This window comes from Schistocerca piceifrons, chromosome 1, assembly GCF_021461385.2.
Source record: "Schistocerca piceifrons isolate TAMUIC-IGC-003096 chromosome 1, iqSchPice1.1, whole genome shotgun sequence".
NCBI lineage: Eukaryota > Metazoa > Arthropoda > Insecta > Orthoptera > Acrididae > Schistocerca > Schistocerca piceifrons.
In genome coordinates, this window is record NC_060138.1 from 489,841,840 (window position 1) to 489,864,108 (window position 22,269).

Genomic DNA, 22,269 nt, shown 5'->3' on the forward strand with positions numbered 1-22,269 from the left:
ATGGAAACCTGTGGCACCTACGAGGATTTTGAGCAAGCGCTCTTGAGTAGGTACTGGTGTTAGGGAATTCAAGAACAACTGGAAGAAAGAGATTTAAAATCCAGAACCATTTTCAGTCAAGAGTGGGAACTTACGTCGGTACTTTGAGAAGCAACTGAATAAAAGTAGATATTGGGATACTCCAGTCGCACAGATGGATATTTTTAAGATAATTAAGGCAAAGTTACCAGTCGAGATAACTGAAAACTCATGTATGCTCCCGAAGACAATGTCAAAGACTTTCTCTCTGTCGTTGACGGCATCGACCTATTAAACGAAGACTTAAGAGCTACAAATCATGGGAATGGGCCATTGACTAGTGTAAACAAGAACTTTGCATATCACCCAGGACCGAGCGGCAACAATAATAGTAAAGCACACCAGAGCCAGGCTTCCAAACTCAGCATAACAAACAACAGCTGAACGCTGGCCAAAGATTGAATGCCAACGTGGTGCAGTTCCAACCTCGCTGGGTGAAAAATAAACCTAACAAGCGAAGATTCAACCCGATGCAAACCGCGAATCAAAATAAATACAACCTACATAATTGGAATAATCAGCAGTTTTAAGGGAATGATCCGAACTGGCAACCACAAAATATTAACCAGCAATCTCTGAATATAAATGACTAGAGAGAGAGCAACCGCCAGTGGTTACAGATGTCACTGACAAACCCAGAACTCATCCGTTAAACTAAAGATGACCATGTCGTCCCCTGTGAAATGGTCAGATGTGATGTAAGGGGTACATGAAATTGAGCATGACGTCCAGCATTGCACAGCCAAACGTATGACCATTCCTATACCGGCGATATACGCAGAAGTCAGTAATTCTTGATACATGCAAATGTGAATGCAATTTCCGCAGCACTGTTTGAGAGGTTGACATGACACCAGAAACTACATCTTTCCTGTGAGTAATTGTGAAATTATAGGTGCAATCGGTACCAGGGCACAAAAGGTAAAGATAGAGACTCTATTGAATTAAGAATAGGAAATGTAGCAACTTTATGCATGTTCCTAGTAATAAATAAAATAATAAAGGACTGTATTTTGGGTATAGTATCCAGGAGATGGACTAAAATCTGACTTCTCTGCGAGCTGTGCCTCTTTTAACATTGATGATATGGAGCTGATCAGAGAAGACCATAGCCATAGATTGTCGGGGTTCAACAATTAAGCTTGTAAGGCATTTCAAGAAGAGTTGGAGATCAAATGCAGAAGAGCTTTATCAAGTATGCACATTAACAAAAGATGCCTGAATCTAATTGTTTGGAGATCACCAGTGAAAACAATTGGCAGACTTACTGCAGCAGAATATCGATGTCTTTAGTGAAAAACTGGGTATAGTGAAAGGCTATGTGTGTAATTATGAAGTGTACCCACATAGTACATATTGTCAAAGTATTTATCCTGTACCTTGGTGACTTCGACGATCTGTCGATGAAAAATTGCAACAAATGTTGGATCGGAGGTTGACTGAGCCATCCACAAGCCCGTACTGTAGTCCTTAATTGGTTGTCCCTAAACCAGAGGGCGAAGTTCAATTAGTTTTGGACACCAGACAGATAATTAAGATAATAGTTCCTGTCCATACTCATCCAGAAAATGTCGATGAGCTTATACAGGAGTTTCATGTCAAGAAATTCTTTTCAACTTGTGATCTCAGATGTTCTTACTGCCAGATAATGCTACATCCTGAATCAAGGACGTACACAGCATTTGTTTACATACGGAGAAGCTATCATTTCAAGGTTTGTCCATTTGGCCTAAATGTTGGCTCTGGTGTGTTTATCTGGGCATTGGATCCTGTTTTAGGACCTGAACTGCATAGTCAACTTACGTTGTTGTCGATGATACTCTCATTGCTACATCTTCTTGGGAAGAACAGATTATTCTCTCGGCTAGAGTCATAAATGCATTTAGTAAAGCAAGTGTGACAGCTAACCTGCAAAAGTCTCATTTTTCTCTTGAATGGATCCATTTCCTCGGGCATATAGTAGACAATAAGGGAATAATGCTGGATTCAGAGAAAGGAGAGCGCCATCAAGAATTTTCCCACACCATCAAACAAGAAGCAGTTAAAATCTTTCATAGGATTGACGACCTCCTATAGGCGATTTTTAAACAAACAAGTGATGAATGCAGAGCCCTTATACCAGCTTCTATGAAACAATGTACCGTAGAGGTGGACAAATGACTGTGAAGTTGGGTTCCTGCTTATCAAATACACCCTTGCGGATGCAAAATTGTTACACCCCAGATATCACTCTTGAGTTTGGTTTGATGACTGATTCAACGAGAGTTTGTTTCAAATTAAGGACATCAATAATCAGCCAACGTTCTGTCCCATACCTTATGCAAGTTGGGTGTTATCATGTTGCAAGTGCTCCTACACAACCACAGAATTGGAAGCTTCGGTGACTGTGTGGGCGTTTCGAAAAATCCACTGTTACTTGTTTGGAGCGAGCGCACACTATCGTGTACTGCCATCATCAAGCTCTCACATTTTTGCAACAATGCAAACTACTTCATGCTTGTCTATCACGCTGGACCTTGGCTTTACAAGAATATAATTTCAGAGTTGTATACATAAAGGGACAACATAACCAGATCGCAGATGCTTTGTCTAGAGTACCTGAAGGTTTGAAGAACATTACCACTATGGAGGATGAGGAGAAGCAACATAAAATCTTGCTGTTGAAAGATTTGGAATCCAGGAGATATTATTTATACAAGTGTAGTAACCTATCTGTCCTCCAGCAATGACATGATCATTGGTCTATAATTCTGAATAAACTGAATCAGCCAGACCAAGGGCAGCTCCGAAGATTTTTCAAAATAATTGATAGTGGTTTGTTCTGCAGAAGGTTTGATACTTTAGATAAGTGGTGTGTATGTGTACCAGAAGATTACGTGCAAAAGCTCATTTTGCACACTCACTATGTTTGGGGACATTTTGGCATACTTAAATATACAAGTAAGATAGGTAGTTATTGTTACTTTCTGAATATCAGGAGAAGAGTTCAACAGGTTTTGAAGAAATGCAAAGTTTGTCAGCTGACTAAGCCTTGTAACAAAGGTACACAAGATGATATGCACTCCATCATTCTACATAAGCCCTTAGATATAATCTCTGTGGACATCCGTGGGCCAGTTCGAAGGGCAAGAGGAGGTAGTAAATACATAGTTGGATTTTTGGATACGTTTCTAAGTATGTAATGTTGTACCCAATTCAATCAGCCACCAGCAAATCCGTTTTCAAAAAAATGTTTTTTGATTTTATTCCATCTGTTGGGAAGCCCAGAATGATTCTAGCAGACAATGCAACAATTTTCACATGTTATACTTCGTAGAAGGCTTTATGGGAAGCAAATACTACACATGTCAAAACTTCTGGTTACAATCCTGGAGCGGTCCCATGGGACGTGTATTTAGAGAATTAAATCATTTTATGAGAACCTACAGTTCAATGAAGCAAACCAAGTGGAATGATCTGTTGAATGACTTCACTACAGTCGTAAATAACCTATGGCATACAACTACAGGTTACACTCCGGAAGAATTGCCCCTAAATACTGAAGAAAATAATGAGTGGGTGCAAGCATTACCAAAGATACCCCGAAATAGGATTTCATGGGAAGAGGAAATTCATGATGCTTACCTCAACATGAAAGAGAAAGTTCTTATGAAAAAGAAGAAACATGATGAGGGATTAAAGAGAAGACAGTATTATGTTGTTATAAAACTGCCACATCCATGTGCATATCTGTTGGCATATTCAAAGACATTGAAAATAAATGGTGTGTACCCTCAAAAAGATTTAAAAATGTTCTAGAGATAATTCTGTGTACTTTTTTTTGTATGTCATGATTTGTGTAACTATATGATATATAAATAGTAATTATTTAAATTAAGTAATTTGTTTCTTATGATGTGTGTTGATAACATGTCACCACTGTGTGCCATGAACTGGTTTTCTAAAATGAGTGAACCTTCAATCCAGATGTAGGGCTATAACTATGTGTTTTCTTGTCGGTTGTCAGTACTTGTAGGATAAGCTGGATTCCCCTCCGCCCCCCCCCCCCCCCCCCCCCTCCCACCACCGTAGGTTATTCCATTTTTTGCACGTTTTTGATTTTGTGTCTTAGTGCTAAGTGAGTTTTGTGGACTCTTTCTTCTGAATAGGATATCTTATCTCTTTTCATGTATATACATGTAATTGTTCTATAACATTAAGTGTCATGTTTCGTTGCGATTACTGTGTCTCATGCTAACGAGTGACTGTTCTGGACAGTATTCTTTGGAATTGTGTGAAATCGCCTTCAGTGATATAAAGACAGTGAACTTTGTTTGGTGTTAGGCAAACTAGTGTTACTATGCAAAGACAGTGATCCATCCTGCTCAGTTGCTGATAAACATGTGAAGTGAACGTTTGGACCAATCTTCTCTGAACAGTACTAGTGTCATTTTTTAATATAACTGTGGATATTCTGGACAACGTGTCTAGTGTTGCGAAGATATCTCAGTGTTCATTGTTTTCACTGTGCTATGACTTTTTTTGTACCCTGGACACTCTGGACAAGTACACACACGAACTGAAGTGGACTGTTGGGTAGAGTTGAACACTGACCCATTTTATTTCAGATAGGCGCTGTAGTTAGCCATTTTGTCCTTGCTCATTCTTTTGTACCTTGTTGTATATTGTGAGAACTTCTATCTTGGCGCTGTGAGGCCTTAATAGTTCTATCCCAGCCTCCAGTCCATCCAATTCTTCTCTAACAGCTTCACATCTAACCACCTGGCCAGCCATCACCACTGACCACCATTCCATCGCAATGTCTTGCAGCTTCTCACCATCCTGCTGTACCATTGGCATCGCACCGTTGATATCATGCCATTATCACTGCATTGTTGACAGAATACCCAGAACATGATTGTTTCTTAAATAAATCATGTATTGTTTGAATAACTCCATTTTCAAAGAGTCTAAACAGTTCTGTGACCATTTAAATGATTTTCTGTATTTTTTGTTCCATACAAACTGAGTAACTATTTTTTTTTCAATATTCGAACTGGAAACCAACATATTTTATTCAAAGTTCTGGTGTTTTTACTAAATATGATTTACAACTGGTCTGGCAACGCCCACTAGGGAGTTTTGATCTTGGGTTTCCCCCACCAACCGCACCTGAATGGGTGGCCCTGAAATTGCGAAATCCATTCCCGAGAATCACAGTATAATTATTTATGCCAGCCAGTAGTGAGAGTTGCTAAGAAAGTACATACAACTCAATGATTTAATTTGTAACCCTAATATTCATAATTATACCGTGTAGATAGATGTTCTGGTCACATAAATGTTTAAAAAAAATTTGTGACCAAGAGGGGCCATGAAATGCCCCTACATAATGTACTATTATTGTAATATTCTGGCTGCGAGTACCAGCGATGATGCGCTAATTGAGATGACAACGCTCTTTACTGTAATGCAACACTCTTTGCTGTGAAAGAAAAAGCATCTAGCTTTTTTTTGCTATTGTTTGAGATGAGCAATGGATACTGGAGGTTTTTTTTTTTTTTTTTTTTTTTTGGGGGGGGGGGGGGGGAGGGGGGGTCAGTAAGTTTGCATATATACGTAATTTGAAGTGCAGAGGAGATACAACTTGTAATCGCAATTATCACGAATAAAAAATTTCTTATGAAAAAGAAGGTAAATATTGAGTACGAACTTTTATTCGAAGTTGGAGCGCCGGACCTTCATAAAACTATTACTGTGATTAGCAATACAGTGCGTAGTGATTTCTTCGCAAATTAACAATAATGGGTGAATCTGTAACTACCATGGTCCAAAAGACACACAATATTTTGCCGTCAGCTTGTTTGTTCAAAACGTGCCCCAAGCCTCCAGTCTGTTAGTCAGAAGATAGCACACTGCCACGCTTGTTCAACCTTCTCATTCTGAAAGTGTTTCCAGACATTTTTACGGCGACTGTGAGTACTTTAGCTGCCAAGAGCGACGGAATCTTCATTGCGAGTTGTAGCAGTTTTCTCTGCCTTTGCCTGGTACTCTCGGAGAACCAGAGAAACGGAAACCTCCGACCACCAACTCATCCTGTACCTAACCCATTCCCTCATTACAGCAGCCACGAAGAAAACGTAATCATCTACAGTCAAAGCTTTTTCACAGATTTTTATCTTAGACAGGTAAAAAATTTTAATATGTATGCATCTAGGCAAAAAAGTCAAAGGTCAAGTTAATTAATTTTTTTTTATGACATAGCAGTTCATTTTAACACCTGTACCCCACACTCAAGTAGGTCACTAAACTGATAACAGTATGTATGCACAAGTTGAAGTTGAAACTTATCAACTCCATATGAGCTCTTTGAAAAAATGAGGCTATACAGTACTTGAAACAGTAAAATGCCTTCCCAGAGGTATATTTTCAAATTCCGTAGGTTCCAGCATCACAAGTTTACCTAGTGCTCAACCATAAGGCATCTACCATTTTAATTGGTTACCTTTCAGAATCTCATCAGTCTCTGTCATATGCCAGCATTTTTGATGATTAATTACTACTAGATATGTCAAATTGTGCTGCGTACCTCACTAATATCTCGGTTACAGGTATGACTCCCAAGGACAACTGTCACAACCTTGACCTCTTGCTTCAGAGGCTGGCAGCAAAAGAAATCAAATACAAACTGTGCAAGTGTTCTTTCATGTAACAATCTAGGCTCAAATGAATGGAAGATTATGTCATGGTAATCAACAGCATGCAGCCATCCACAAATGTGGATAAGACCAATTATTATGGCCACTTCGTCATGAACTCTCTTACCAGATACAATGCGAAAGTGTGCATCCTGAGTGGTCATCTCACTCTCAACAACCTTTTCAGGCTTTGAAAGATTGCCTTAACCAGCCACTGCGACAATGTACACCCCTGGTCTCACACTGGTAATACTGACTAATAAATTCTCCCACAGTGTTGGTGTTCCTATTTCATATGTTTCTAAGATCTTATACACATCCCAGCAACTCAAATTTCAAACAGAACACGAAGCCCTTACTACCATATGCACAGTCTAGAAATTTAAATTATTCCTTTATGGACATAAATTTCATCCTTTCATGGACCATCAATTGTTGTTCACCATCTTTGACACTAAGCAACACTTAACACTCTGGACTGCCCATTGCATCCAGTGTTGGGCGCAGCAGTCTTTGACATGCCCTCTCATGAGAATCCTGCATATAAGCCAGCACAGGGCCAGTCTGATCCAACTGAAACTTTATCACAGTGTTTATGCAGAGGAAGTGTCCATTAGTCGGTCTATTGGTTTGGTTCTCGCTATGGTCTTGGCTTAAAGGTGTTTCCTATTCAGGCTATGTTACTAACTGGCTGGACTCTGATACTGCGAGAACTGGACTTTGGTTGGATTGTGTACTTACAGATAGCTTGCAATGCTGTGGGGAGTATTGTGAAACATATCTCAATTTATTGACTAAGCCAAGGCTAGTCTTCATTGGTTTTGCGTGTAAATCACCTTTACAAAATCTAGGAACTTAACATAGATATTAAAAACAACTCAAGTTATATGTTCATTTTAAAATCCTCAATGTTAAAAGTGAGCTAAAAATAACATCCCCCAGTAGTATTTACTGGGGGGGGGGATAGGGTGCACACGAGAAGCGCATTTGTGCATGCGTGTTTGTGTTTTTCTCACAAGTAAATGCACCTTGTTTGTGCACTTAACTGCTATTCAACACTGCTTCCATGCATCATGTAGTTGTCTATCCTCAAAGCATTATTTATGTTGTTCTTAAAATATCCTCTTGTATTACAGATATTTTTAAAACACTGATATCAAGAAGTGGCTTAATAATATGAAGTAATGGAGTAATGGACAGGGATTGCTGGTATTTGTTGTCATACTTTAGAGTTACCACTAATTTTTGGCATGACTGAATAAAATGACAACGCTGACACAGAGAATGTAAGAGATTGTGCAAGCAGGTTAGACCAGAGCCAACCAGACACAGTTATGTCAGTGGCTACCTGCTGATATGGCAGATACTGTCTCCATGGGATCACGATGGTTACTACATGCTACAGCAAGCAGAAGTGTAATAGCAATGACATTGCAGGAAGGCAAAGCTGCTGCGTTATGTGTGACCTGATTGCTTCACATCCAGCCTTGGTTCTTTTGTTACCTTGAAACCTATGCTTTAGCAAAGCAAGGATGGGAAAAGCCTGTAGAAATACTTTTAGTTTCTAATCTGAGGGTAACACAGTCTGCCAGCCATAAGTAACACGAGGGGCCTATGACAGTCTACAAGTCTACACGGATCAACAAATCACCTCCTCTGTAGGATTTTCTTATTATTCTTTCTTTTTGTTTTCCATGTTATTTGTAAACAGTGTGAAACTCATTTGTTTCTTTGCTTGGTATCTTGTTTGGATTGTTGTCATGGCGAAGTCCGGATTGTGCCTTTGCTAGCTGCCACCCTGCTGTTCACACTGAGACCAATACTGTGGCCTATTGTAGTGTATTAAGTAATAAATGAATGTTATAACAATGTGTTCATGTTTACACATGGGATGCTTCCCAGCCTTTCATTCACCACCCCACTGTCACACCACCCAGGACTGTGTGCTGCTTGTTTCCTGATGCTAGCAACTCAGTTCCACCATTCACTGTAGTAGCCACCCACCTCTGGCCATTTCAGCACTTATCCAATAAGTCACCTGGCTTTGGATCAAAATCACCTATTATTCTTTAACTTTTTGATATACTGTATCTGAGAAGAACTCATTCCATTGTATGTTTCATTCCACTAGTCACATTCTTCAATTTTTGGTCGAGCAATTGCATCAGCAATGTAGGTCTGTCAAATTGCCCCTTCCAGATTTCTACAATGTCTGGTTTCTTTTTACATTCTTTTATTTCAAACATAAGAAACTTTCTTTGCCAAGAGAATAAGACTTCCAGCAACTATTCCTGTACCACTATCTGACAGTTCAGTTCAGCACACTGTGACTATGTAAATGCTGACATCTTGGGTTGTCGGGTGTTCTGCCGTCGTACTTGCACGATATTTCGGTCACGTAGCTCGTAACCTTCATCAGGTGCGACCTGAGACTGCTTAATGCAGGTTTTAGTGGTGGCACGTGAACTTTTCTACGTGTTGAAAAATGATTCAATTTACAGTTATTACCTACCAAAAATATCTATATAGTTAGAACATACTACTCATCCCATATTTTACAATGTGCATTTGCATGACATATGGCACATTTGGATAAGTGACATATTTGCATTTTTATTATTACTATTACTATTATTAGTATCATCAGAAGTAGTAATAATAGAAAAACTGTTATTAATAGCGGAGTAGTTTCATGGTTACCTGTATGTCACTTATTAGCTCAAGATATTTCAAATCTTTTTTCCGCACAAATGCATGTTTTGCAACATCAAGATCCAGACCTTCTAAAGCAGCATGACCAAGCGCTTCCCAATCTGTGTCAGTAACTCCCAGGCATGCCACGTGGTAAGCATCACTGCCAATAATAAAAAGAATGAAATCCTTCTGATGCTTATCTATACATACAATGATTCAGAGCAAATGATAAATGCCTATTTTAGTAATAGGGTGTGGAAGTCACAATGACAATCAAGTTGACATAAATGTATAAAAACTGACAAAAAATCTTAAGCTTTTAGGATGAATGAGCTCCTTTACACATGCACATGAAAATATTATTTTAATTTTAACAAGTGTAATCTTTGTTGACAATTTTTGGCACTTATTCCTACTTGACTACATATCTCAATTTTTATTGGCATTTCTTTTCTTTTTTTAGTGTAGCTAACTTATATTCCTAATTGTAACTATTTTCCTTACATTTTTAAATTTTACACATATACCATACATTCCTTGAACAAAAAAATGTGAACAGTGGTTGAAAATGCACAGGTAAACAAGTCTACAAGGAGGACAGCAGAAGCAATCCGAAAAACTACTGTCCTATTTCATTAACATCCATTTGCAGTAGCAGCTCAGGGCATATTCTGCACTTGAACATAATGAGGTATCTGAAACAGAATGACCTCTCCCATGGCAAAAACATTTATATGCAGTATGTCTTTACTTCAGCCAAGCATTTGACTCATTCAATGCTACACCAATACTAATTAATTGAAGTGATATGATATGGGGTATTGAAATAATTTCTGACTGGACTAAGGATTTCTTGCTATGGAGGATGTAGTATGTCATCGTAGATGTAGATGATGATAGACATACTAGTAACTACTCAGATGTGCCCCAGGGAAATATGTTGGGTCATTGCTGTACATGCTGTGTATGAACAACCTTGCAGACAATTATAATAGTAACCTCAGGCTTCTCAGAGATGATGCGGTTAGCAAAAATTTAATACTGACTGAAGAAAGCTACACAAATTTCCTTTCACATGTTTATAGGATTTCAATCTGGTGCAGATTGGCAACTTATTTTAAATGATCAGAAATATAAAACTGTGCACATCACAAAAAACAAAAATATAGTATCCTATGACTACACTATATAGGAGTCCACAATGGAATCAGCCAACTCACACAAATACCTGGGTGTAACAATTTGTAGAGATACAAAATTATTACATAGGCTTGGATGCAGATAACGTGGGTGGCAAACTTTGGTTCACTGACAGGATAATGGAAAAATGCAGTCTACAAAGGAAACTTATACGAATCACTTGTGCATCCCACCTTACAATATTGCTCAAGTATGTGTAACAGGGCATACCGAATGTATAAAAAGAAGGGCCACACTAATGCTCACACGTTTGTTTAACTCATAGGAGAGCAACACAGAAATGTTGGATAATGTGAATTGGCAATCTGTTGTATACAGACGCCAATTATCCCATGAAAGCCTACTTACACAGTTTCAGGAACCAGTATAGTGAAGAATCTAGGAGTATACTTGATGCCCCTATGTTATACTTCCACAGGGACTGTGAAGACTTGATTAGACAAATTACAGTGCGCACGGAGGCATCGGAGCAGTCATTCTACCTGTATTCCATACACAAATGCAATGGGCAGAAATCCTCAAGTGGTAAAATGGTAAATACTCTATGACACGCATTTCACAGTGAATTGTAGATTGTGTATACATGTAGACCTATAAAAGTTCAAGTCTCTATTGGGTGTTCTGAGAGTTCTGTTAACAGGGAATAAATTTTGGTTCTTTACCTCCATCTGTGGGATAAAGATTATAAATAAAATGAATTAACAGATGTGGGCCAGACCTCAGTGTCTATATCTACATCTACATCTACATCTACATTTATACTCTGCAAGCCACCCAACGGTGTGTGGCGGAGGGCACTTTCGTGCCATTGTCATTACCTCCTTTTCCTGTTCCAGTCGCGTATGGTTCGCACGAAGAACGACTGCCGGAAAGCCTCCGTGCGCGCTCGAATCTCTCTAATTTTACATTCATGATCTCCTCGGGAGGTATAAGTAGGGGGAAGCAATAGATTCGAGACCTCATCCAGAAACGCACCCTCTCGAAACCTGGACAGTAAACTACACCGCAATGCAGAGCGCCTCTCTTGCAGAGTCTGCCACTTGAGTTTGCTAAACATCTCCGTAACGCTATCACACTTACCAAATAACCCTGTGACGAAACGTGCCGCTCTTCTTTGGATCTTCTCTATCTCCTCTGTCAACCCGACCTGGTATAAATCCCACACTGATGAGCAACGCTCAAGTATAGGTCGAACGAGTGTTTTGTAAGCCACTTCCTTTGTTGATGGACTACATTTTCTAAGGACTCTCCCAATGAATCTCAACCTGGCACCCATCTTACCAACAATTAATTTTATATGATCATTCCACTTCAAATTGTTCCGCATGCATACTCCCAGATATTTTACAGAAGAAACTGCTACCAGTGTTTGTTCCGCTATCATACAACCATACAATAAAGGATCCTTCTTTCTATGTATTCGTAATACATTACATTTGTCTATGTTAAGGGTCAGTTGCCACTCCCTGCACCAAGAGCCTATCCGCTGCAGATCTTCCTGCGTTTCGCTGCAATTTTCTAATGCTGCAACTTTTCTGTATACTACAGCATCATCCGTGTAAAGCCGCATGGAACTTCCGACACTATCTACAGGCAGTGCCCATTGGGCACTGAGACAATGCTGCACACCCGTGAATTAAATCCCATCATGTACACTGGGAGAAACTGAAGAGTCTCAGAAATTATACAGTTATTACACATCCATTACTTTGAAAATCAGTCAAAAAATGTCACTTACTAGTAAAGTTTTTTCTCAAGATACTGATACATAGGAGCAGACAAAGGCACTTCAACTGTTGACATTGTAGAAACATGGAGGCAAAATACTTTGGATCCACAAAGACCAACAACAAAACCCTGAAAAGAAATCAATTTATATATTAGAAAATGCTTGTTTCTCCATAGGAATTCAAAATAATATTAAAAAATAAAATTCTAAATCAATTTCAGTCAGTTAAACTGCCAAACACAGCACAGTATTAAACAGTGGAAAAGTTGACCACAACACAAAACGGTAGGTGACTCAATGTTCTATAAGTAATCACTAGAGTGGGGGAGAACAGGAGTGGTGCTGTAAACTGGCACAGTGAAGAACAGGCTGGTAAATTAAGTTAGGATACCTGCAATTTGGAGTGCAAAGGGATATATGAGTGACATTTTTAAGTAAAAATTTGTCTGCCTCTTCATACGTAATGACTAGAGACTGCATTATATGCATCACAAAAACCTTAAAATATGCATAAAAAGTGTTGAAATATGCAAGATTAAATAATAAAAAAAACATGGTAGTTACTGTGTGCATTATACCTCAAAGTCAAACCTGTGCATATCAATTACGTGAAAAATCCATAAATTTAGAACGCTGTTCTCATTTTCTGAATACTGTCTCGTACGCAATAGGACCGGGGCCTTTCTGGGATTTTTTCTAAAAATTTGCAAAATGGTGAGCATTGTTGTCGGTAACAAACAGATGTGATGCAAGTGAGTCGGGCAAAAAAATCGATATGTACAAGACCAAATTTCGAGATATATCGCATGCAGAGAGGCATGCTCAAAAACTCCATAATATTTTATTTAAAAAACAACACACAATCATGAATTTTTCAAACAGCATTAACTTTTAATTAATGCTATTGGACCAAAGCATCATTTACAATTTACTTCACGTTTTTCTACTATAAACGACCAAATATTGTTCCAAATGTTCGGTAATAAGATTGAGTCTTTGATCACTCAAAACAATTTTATAAGTAGAAAAGGACTATTCTACATAAACTATGGTAAATGGGCAGTATTTGAATTTGAGTGCTATGTTGGCACTTTTTGTTTCTGGTAAAAGTTCACCTGTTCCATTAATAAAACTATCAATCTGGCACAGGGGTTCAAAGACTGGATTATTGTTTAAAGTGTTTTCAAATTTTTCTTTCAGTTTTCTTGGGAATACCTCTGGCAATGAGGAGTTCACAAGAATAATTTTCTTCATTAATTGAATAAATTCATTCAATGCCAAACCTTGAGTTTCAAGCTTCTTAATACTTGCAGATATATGGGAAAAATGAGTGCTAATCACAGTAATGTCTTTTTTAATATCATAATCATTAAAAGATCCCTTGCACTGGCAAACTGCCAAAGCCTCTGCACTATCGAAGTCATTTACTACCCCCTCTAATGGACTCGAAATGTTCACTGTAAAACAACACAGCTTTGAACCATGTTCGGGAGGTAAAGGCACATTTGGTAGTTTTTCTTTGTAGGTCTTTATGCGAGCAGGAGCCTTTAGACACACTTTCTTTGTGGATGAAAGCAGTTTATTTACATTCACAAATGTGTTCAGCAAGGCAATGTACTCCATGAGCGAAGCATGTCATGTTGATCAAATTGGGATAAAATACTCTGAGGACTTTTCCCACTTTGATCATATAGCGAGTAGCATCTGAAATAAACACAAACACCCTTTCATCTGCAGAAGATTCTGGAAATATTTTTAAAATACCCTCATTCACAAATCTGGTGATCGTAGAATGATTTACATTTTCAAGTTCTTTGCAGGCTGCAAAATAGGAAGAAGGAGGCTCTTCTTTTAAAGAACCAACAATAAAGTTTGCAACTGTCTGTAGATTCATCAACTGAAATCCTGATAGTGCTATCCTTGGGTTCATTTCATATTTCTTCCAGAACATTTATGTAAATTGTCGGTATGTAGCTTTTACGCAATGTTGATTCATCTGGTATATTTTGAGTTAAGTAATATTTGTGCAGGAAGCCTTCGAGGATAGGGTTTGTAAGTTTGTGAAGAGGAATATTACTTGCAATGAATGCTTCAAACAGATCTATGTTAAACCGACATTTTTGGTTACCTTTGGACATATCCCTGCTACTGCAACTTGCTGTTGTCAGAAGTTATTGTCATGGTCCTTTCTTGTGCATTCTTACAATATGAAGACTCGTCTCGACATGCCGGTCTATTTCAAACTTTTTTTTTGCACGAAACGTATTTCTCGTAAACTCAACAATATAAAACAATTCTGTCATGTGTAAATGTTCCAGGATGGCCAGCTGTCCACAAAACAACATTTCTTTCTTCGAATGGCATTGCGCACAAAACGTTACACACTACCAGTCGTAAACATGTTCAAATGTGTACAAGTAAAATGAAAGCTAAACTGAAACAATGGGCATGTGACTAAAAGCTTGCATGGTTTATTTAATTGTTGCCGATGCCTACGGTATGGCAGTGGAGGGGGTTAACTTGGGGCAGGGGTGCAGGACCATTGACTCTGTCTGTCTGTCTGTTCCTGTTCCTCTTCTGTAATGATTTCGCTAGGCAGTGGCCTCTCAGCAATTGGCCGCAGTTCTAGGTCACAGTCAATCTGTGAGATGTCAAAACTAGATCGAGCTAGAGACTGCCCATTTAAATTTTTTAAATATTGTAAGCACAGAATGAAAATATGCATCGTCCCTAGTTTCTAGTTAAAACGTGCAATAGGTGGAGAAAAGGAGCCACATATGCAAATGCATATGCAACATGCAGATGCATATAATCCAGTCTCTAGTAACGACACTTCACAGACTTTATTAAAAGGAGATTTAAAGGGCACCTATGCACTCTAAAGAAGAAAAGAAGTTTGCCTAACTTGCTCAGAAAACTTTTGTCCATAGGTGGAAGGTTACACAGTAATATTCCAGTCTTCTTCTTCTACTTCATCTTCTGTCATGCATTAAGCTTTCCCTTAGCCTGTTGCAGCTACATCTGAGCCTTTCATTGTTTTGAAGGTCTTCCAATGCATCTTTTACCTTGTAGAGTATATCACCAAAAATGTAGTGGTAATCTTGATTTGTCCATTTGTAACAGATGGTATATCCATTTTTGTTGGTATTCATCAACCTTACAGTTTATATCGAAAATATTTAATTCCTTCCTGACATCTGTATTTCTTTTGTAGTCTAGCTTGGTGTATCCTGCTATGTAACTGAGGAATTTCATTTCATTGGCTTGTAATCTTATTTTATCTTTCTCTTTCATTACCCAAGATTCACTTCCATGTACTAATGTTGGTACTGGCACAACTTTATAAAATTTTAGATATGTTTCTCTTCTTACTTTACATTGGGGGGCTCTTCTGATAGTGCCATTTAAGTAGATAAATTTCTCAAATTGATCTTTTTGATCTAGTCTCTCCTGTATGACAGCATGGTTCCTAGAAATATGAATCTATCTACTTGCTCTATAAATCTTGTTGCCAATAACTTTTTTTTTGTTCTTACTGGATTTTTTCCACAGAATGCTATGGCTTTTGTTTTTTTGTATTGATACTGACATATTACATGTCTGGCATGTTTGGTATAGTTCATAGGCAGCTCTCTGCAGTCCATCTTCATTAGTCGAAATTAACACTTGGTCATCTGCGAACAACAAAGTCATAATGTAATCTTTTTAGTTGAAGTTATATATATAGTTCTTCAGTTTCATTCTCCATAGCCATATAATGCTGTCAATGTATATATTAAAAAGCAATGGAGAGAGGCTGCAACCTTGTCGAACTCCTAAATTAATAACCTTTGTTGTTTCTTCATTATCCCCAATTATTTGGATTCTTGTATTAGCAAAAATCTTTTGAACTATGTGTACAATGTGTATTGGTATACCTCTTCTTATTAAAATTTCCCACAATAGCTGTCTATTTACTTGATTAAAAGCCTTTACATAATCGACAAAAAGGATGTGTGCTTCTTTATTGAATTCCTTATGTTTTTTCTATAATTTGCTGTAGCATATATATGTTGTCTATACAGCTTCAACTCTTTCTGAATCCATTTTGTTCTTCTGACAGCAGGCACTCCATTATGGGTTTTAGTCTTTCAGTTATTATTCTAGCATAGATCTCATACACTGTATTTAATAGTGATATCCCTCTATAATTTTTTGGTTTAAGTCAAATTAAGGCTTTTTAAAGTGTACTTCAAGGAGTGAGGTAAAAGCCATTGAGACAATAGGTGCCCATCATTATTCTCTGGAGTATGGTGAAAACTTTCAATTCCTAAATTAGACAAGCTATTCCATAAGCAGCTTCTTTCTTGGACATTTAAGATTTCTTGGTTTGAGGAGAAAAATACCTATAACGAATTTGTTTGTGTGGCCATCCTCCACAGCAAGCACAGAAATATTTGTTTTGTAAATGGAAATGCCTTCTCTTGCTGCACTGTGTTTTATTTTCCCAGATGCGTTTCACCTTAAGGCATCATCAGTGAGATCTATAATGATACAGTTACGATACACTTTTGTTTTGATAAGTATTATTCATAGATTATAAAACAGTTCACTGCTTGCTTTTTATGTAAATAAGTGATTACTTATGGCTCTTCCTGTTTTTAGTTGGCAGCGGTGTTTCCTCTCATCTAGTCACATGGTGGTCGTACTGCCACTCTGTTTACAAAACATAAGTATGTTTTTTGTGTTTCAAATGTTTTTCTCCCACTTTTCATTTTGTTTGCACATGTTGTTTTCATGTATTATCAGTATTCTGTCACTAGTATATACATAACACTAATACTGACATAACTACTTTAAGTTCACTGTGTATATTATTATTATGATAAAATCTGCCATCACAAGTGTTACACTGTAATTGATGTATAGCTGCTTTCTGCTATATATCTCGTTTTTTGTCAGTTTTGGAGTGTATTTCGGGATATAATTGTCTGTTGTGTGTGATATTTCTTCCCTGTCTTTTTAAAATGTTGGTGATTTTATATGTGAGTTTGTGTTTGTATGTCATTATGTACGATCTTGTGTTTTCTCTTATGTTTTCTTGAATATTTTGAGTAGTTGTTATGGTACTGAGTGACTGTGATTGTGGTTGGTTCTGCTGTGATGTTGTCAATGGTTTTGTGCTTTCTGCTTTAATTTTACTTTTAATTTTGTTCTTTGGCTTTGTGACTCTGTTGCTATTATATCAATTGTTTAGGGCTATCTGCACTATTATGTCCAGTTCTGTACTGACAAGGGAAGATAGGAGAGAAAAAAATCAGTGTCAGCATTGGATTAACTAGAGAATTAGTAAAAAAATAAATCCATACTGTTGTTGTTGTGGTCTTCAGTCCTGAGACTGGTTTGATGCAGCTCTCCATGCTACTCTATCCTGTGCAAGCTTTTTCATCTCCCAGTACCTACTGCAACCTACATCCTTTTGAATCTGCTTAGTGTATTCATCTCTTGGTCTCTCTCTACGATTTTTACCCTCCACGCTGCCCTCCAATACTAAATTGGTGATCCCTTGATGCCTCAGAACATGTCCTACCAACCGATCCCTTCTTCTGGTCAAGTTGTGCCACAAACTTCTCTTCTCCCCAATCCTATTCAATACTTCCTCATTAGTTATGTGATCTACCCATCTAATCTTCAGCATTCTTCTGTAGCACCACATTTCGAAAGCTTCTATTCTCTTCTTGTCCAAACTATTTACCGTCCATGTTTCACTTCCATACATGGCTACACTCCATACGAATACTTTCAGAAATGACTTCCTGACACTTAAATCAATACTGGATGTTAACAAATTTCTCTTCTTCAGAAACGCTTTCCTTGCCATTGCCAGCCTACATTTTATATCCTCTCTACTTCGACCATCATCAGTTATTTTGCTCCCCAAATAGCAAAACTCCTTTACTACTTTAAGTGCCTCATTTCCTAATCTAATTCCCTCAGCATCACCGGACTTAATTAGACTACATTCCATTATCCTTGTTTTGCTTTTGTTGATGTTCATCTTATATCCTCCTTTCAAGTCACTGTCCATTCCATTCAACTGCTCTTCCAAGTCCTTTGCTGTCTCTGACAGAATTACAATGTCATCGGCGAACCTCAAAGTTTTTACTTCTTCTCCATGAATTTTAATACCTACTCCGAATTTTTCTTTTGTTTCCTTTACTGCTTGCTCAATATACAGATTGAACAACATCGGGGAGAGGCTACAACCCTGTCTTACTCCCTTCCCAACCACTGCTTCCCTTTCATGTCCCTCGACTCTTATAACTGCCATCTGGTTTCTGTACAAATTGTAAATAGCCTTTCGCTCCCTGTATTTTACCCCTGCCACCTTTGGAATTTGAAAGAGAGTATTCCAGTCAACATTGTCAAAAGCTTTCTCTAAGTCTACAAATGCTAGAAATGTAGGTTTGCCTTTCCTTAATCTTTCTTCTAAGATAAGTCGTAAGGTCAGTATTGCCTCACGTGTTCCAGTGTTTCTACGGAATCCAAACTGATCTTCCCCGAGGTTGGCTTCTACTAGTTTTTCCATTCGTCTGTAAAGAATTCGTGTTAGTATTTTGCAGCTGTGACTTATTAAGCTGATAGTTCGGTAATTTTCACATCTGTCAACACCTGCTTTCTTTGGGATTGGAATTATTATATTCTTCTTGAAGTCTGAGGGTATTTCGCCTGTTTCATACATCTTGCTCACCAGATGGTAGAGTTTTGTCAGGACTGGCTCTCCCATGGCCGTCAGTAGTTCCAATGGAATATTGTCTACTCCGGGGGCCTTGTTTCGACTCAGGTCTTTCAGTGCTCTGTCAAACTCTTCACGCAGTATCATATCTCCCATTTCATCTTCATCTACATCCTCTTCCATTTCCATAATATTGTCCTCAAGTACATCGCCCTTGTATAGACCCTCTATATACTCCTTCCACCTTTCTGCTTTCCCTTCTTTGCTTAGAACTGGGTTTCCATCTGAGCTCTTGATATTCATACAAGTGGTTCTCTTCTCTCCAAAGGTCTCTTTAATTTTCCTGTAGGCGGTATCTATCTTACCCCTAGTGAGATAGGCCTCTACATCCTTACATTTGTCCTCTAGCCATCCCTGCTTAGCCATTTTGCACTTCCTGTCGATCTCATTTTTGAGACGTTTGTATTCCTTTTTGCCTGTTTCACTTACTGCGTTTTTATATTTTCTCCTTTCATCAATTAAATTCAATATTTCTTCTGTTACCCAAGGATTTCTACTAGCCCTCGTCTTTTTACCTATTTGATCCTCTGCTGCCTTCACTATTTCATCCCTCAAAGCTACCCATTCTTCTTCTACTGTATTTATTTCCCCCATTCCTGTCAATTGCTCCCTTATGCTCTCCCTGAATCTCTGTACAACCTCTGGTTCTTTTAGTTTATCCTGGTCCCATCTCCTTAAATTCCCACCTTTTTGCAGTTTCTTCAGTTTTAATCTACAGGTCATAACCAATAGATTGTGGTCAGAGTCCACATCTGCCCCTGGAAATGTCTTACAATTTAAAACCTGGTTCCTAAATCTCTGTCTAACCATTATATAATCTATCTGATACCTTTTAGTATCTCCAGGGTTCTTCCATGTATACAACCTTCTTTCATGATTCTTAAACCAAGTGTTAGTTATGATTATGTTGTGCTCTGTGCAAAATTCTACCAGGCGGCTTCCTCTTTCATTTCTGTCCCCCAATCCATATTCACCTACTATGTTTCCTTCTCTCCATTTTCCTACACTCGAATTCCAGTCACCCATGACTATTAAATTTTCGTCTCCCTTCACAATCTGAATAATTTCTTTTATTTCATCATACATTTCTTCAATTTCTTCGTCATCTGCAGAGCTAGTTGGCATATAAACTTGTACTACTGTAGTAGGTGTGGGCTTCGTATCTATCTTGGCCACAATAATGCGTTCACTATGCTGTTTGTAGTAGCTTACCCGCATTCCTATTTTCCTATTCATTATTAAACCTACTCCTGCATTACCCCAATTTGATTTTGTGTTTATAACCCTGTATTCGCCTGACCAAAAGTCTTGTTCCTCCTGCCACCGAACTTCACTAATTCCCACTATATCTAACTTCAACCTATCCATTTCCCTTTTTAAATTTTCTAACCTACCTGCCCGATTAAGGGATCTGACATTCCACGCTCCGATCTGTAGAACGCCAGTTTTCTTTTTCCTGATAACGACATCCTCTTGAGTAGTCCCCGCCCGGAGATCCGAATGGGGGACTATTTTACCTCCGGAAAATTTTACCCAAGAGGACGCCATCATCATGTAATCATACAGTAAAGCTGCATGCCCTCGGGAAAAATTACGGCTGTAGTTTCCCCTTGCTTTCAGCCGTTCGCAAGTACCAGCACAGCAAGGCCGTTTTGGTTATTGTTACAAGGCCAGATCAGTCAATCATCCAGACTGTTGCCCTTGCAACTACTGAAAAGGCTGCTGCCCCTCTTCAGGAACCACACGTTTGTCTGGCCTCTCAACAGATACCCCTCCGTTGTGGTTGCACCTACGGTACGGCTATCTGTATCGCTGAGGTACGCAAGCCTCCCCACCAACGGCAAGGTCCATGGTTCATGGGGGGGGGGAATCCATACTATAATAACCAATATGAAACCACAATAAATAAAAAACAAGACAAATCCAGAAGCTAAAACATGGAAAAAAAACTTCAAAATCAGAATGTCATCATTTCAAAGAACAAGACATTGAAAAAACACAAGAATTCATTTCACATAACAACATTACAATATTAAAATCAGATCCAAGAAACAGATTCCAGACAAAAGTAAAAAACACACTCTGAAAAATATAGACATCACACTGGATAACACAGATAAAAGAAAACTGACACAGATTAATCCCACTGCACCTGTTTTCTGAAGCGAATCAAAGATCCACAAACCAAATCTTCCTGTGAGACCAATACTGCACTTCAGAAAATCCCCCACTTGCAAGCTTGTAGGATACATGTTAAAATTACCATCTGTAAATTTCAACGTATGAGAAGACAGAACCATTAAATACACTACACAGCTAATACGACAAATGAAACATATAAATATTCCAGAAACAGCAACACCCCTCTCATTTGATATAGAATGCATGTATTCTAACATACCAGTACCAGAAACAATAGAAATTATAGATAAAATTTTAAAACATTTAGTCAACTTTCTGATTAGCAAATGAAGGAAATACTCACATTAATAAAGCTCATAACAGAATAAAAGTACTTGCTATTCGATAATGAATTTTATTTACAAGAAGAAAGATTACCAATGGGGTCCCCAGTGTCAGGATCCTCAACAAATATTTTTATGAACCACATTGAACAGATCATTTTCAAAAAAGGTAGCAAAAGAATACAACATACTCACTGGTTCAAGTATATGGATGACATTCTTTGCTTAATAAATGAACCACAAACAAAAACTGAAAATCACACACTGAAATCAACAAGGTACGTAAAAACGTAAAATTCACATGGAAAGAGAACAGAATAACAAAATTAACTGTCTTGATATAACAATCAAAAACCAAAACAAAAAGTGCATATTTCAAATTTACTGTAAATGCATAGTAACTGAAATTATCATCCATTAATCCTCAAACCACCCACACTCGCAAAAGCAAGCAGTACTTTGACATGTGCTCCATAGCCCCAACACAGTCCCACTCAATAAAAAATGGTTCAAATGGCTCTGAGCACTATGCGACTTAACTTCTGAGGTCATCAGTCGCCTAGAACTTAGAACTAATTAAACCTAACTAACCTAAGGACATCACACACATCCATGCCCGAGGCAGGATTCGAACCTGCGACCGTAGCGGTC

The 22,269-nt window shown here is 38.2% G+C and overlaps 1 protein-coding gene across 3 annotated transcripts in view; it reads right to left on the bottom strand.

Moving 5' to 3' along the window:
* LOC124795389 (intraflagellar transport protein 122 homolog) overlaps positions 1 to 22,269 on the bottom strand; it is a 242,550-nt gene that overhangs the window by 120,944 nt on the left and 99,337 nt on the right. For all 3 annotated transcript variants that reach the window (XM_047259406.1, XM_047259414.1, XM_047259422.1), the window contains 2 exons: positions 12,388 to 12,506; positions 9,456 to 9,609 (listed from right to left, as the gene is read on the bottom strand). In XM_047259406.1, the coding sequence (XP_047115362.1) occupies positions 9,456 to 9,609; positions 12,388 to 12,506 (273 nt within the window). The remainder of the gene's footprint in view (positions 1 to 9,455; positions 9,610 to 12,387; positions 12,507 to 22,269) is intronic.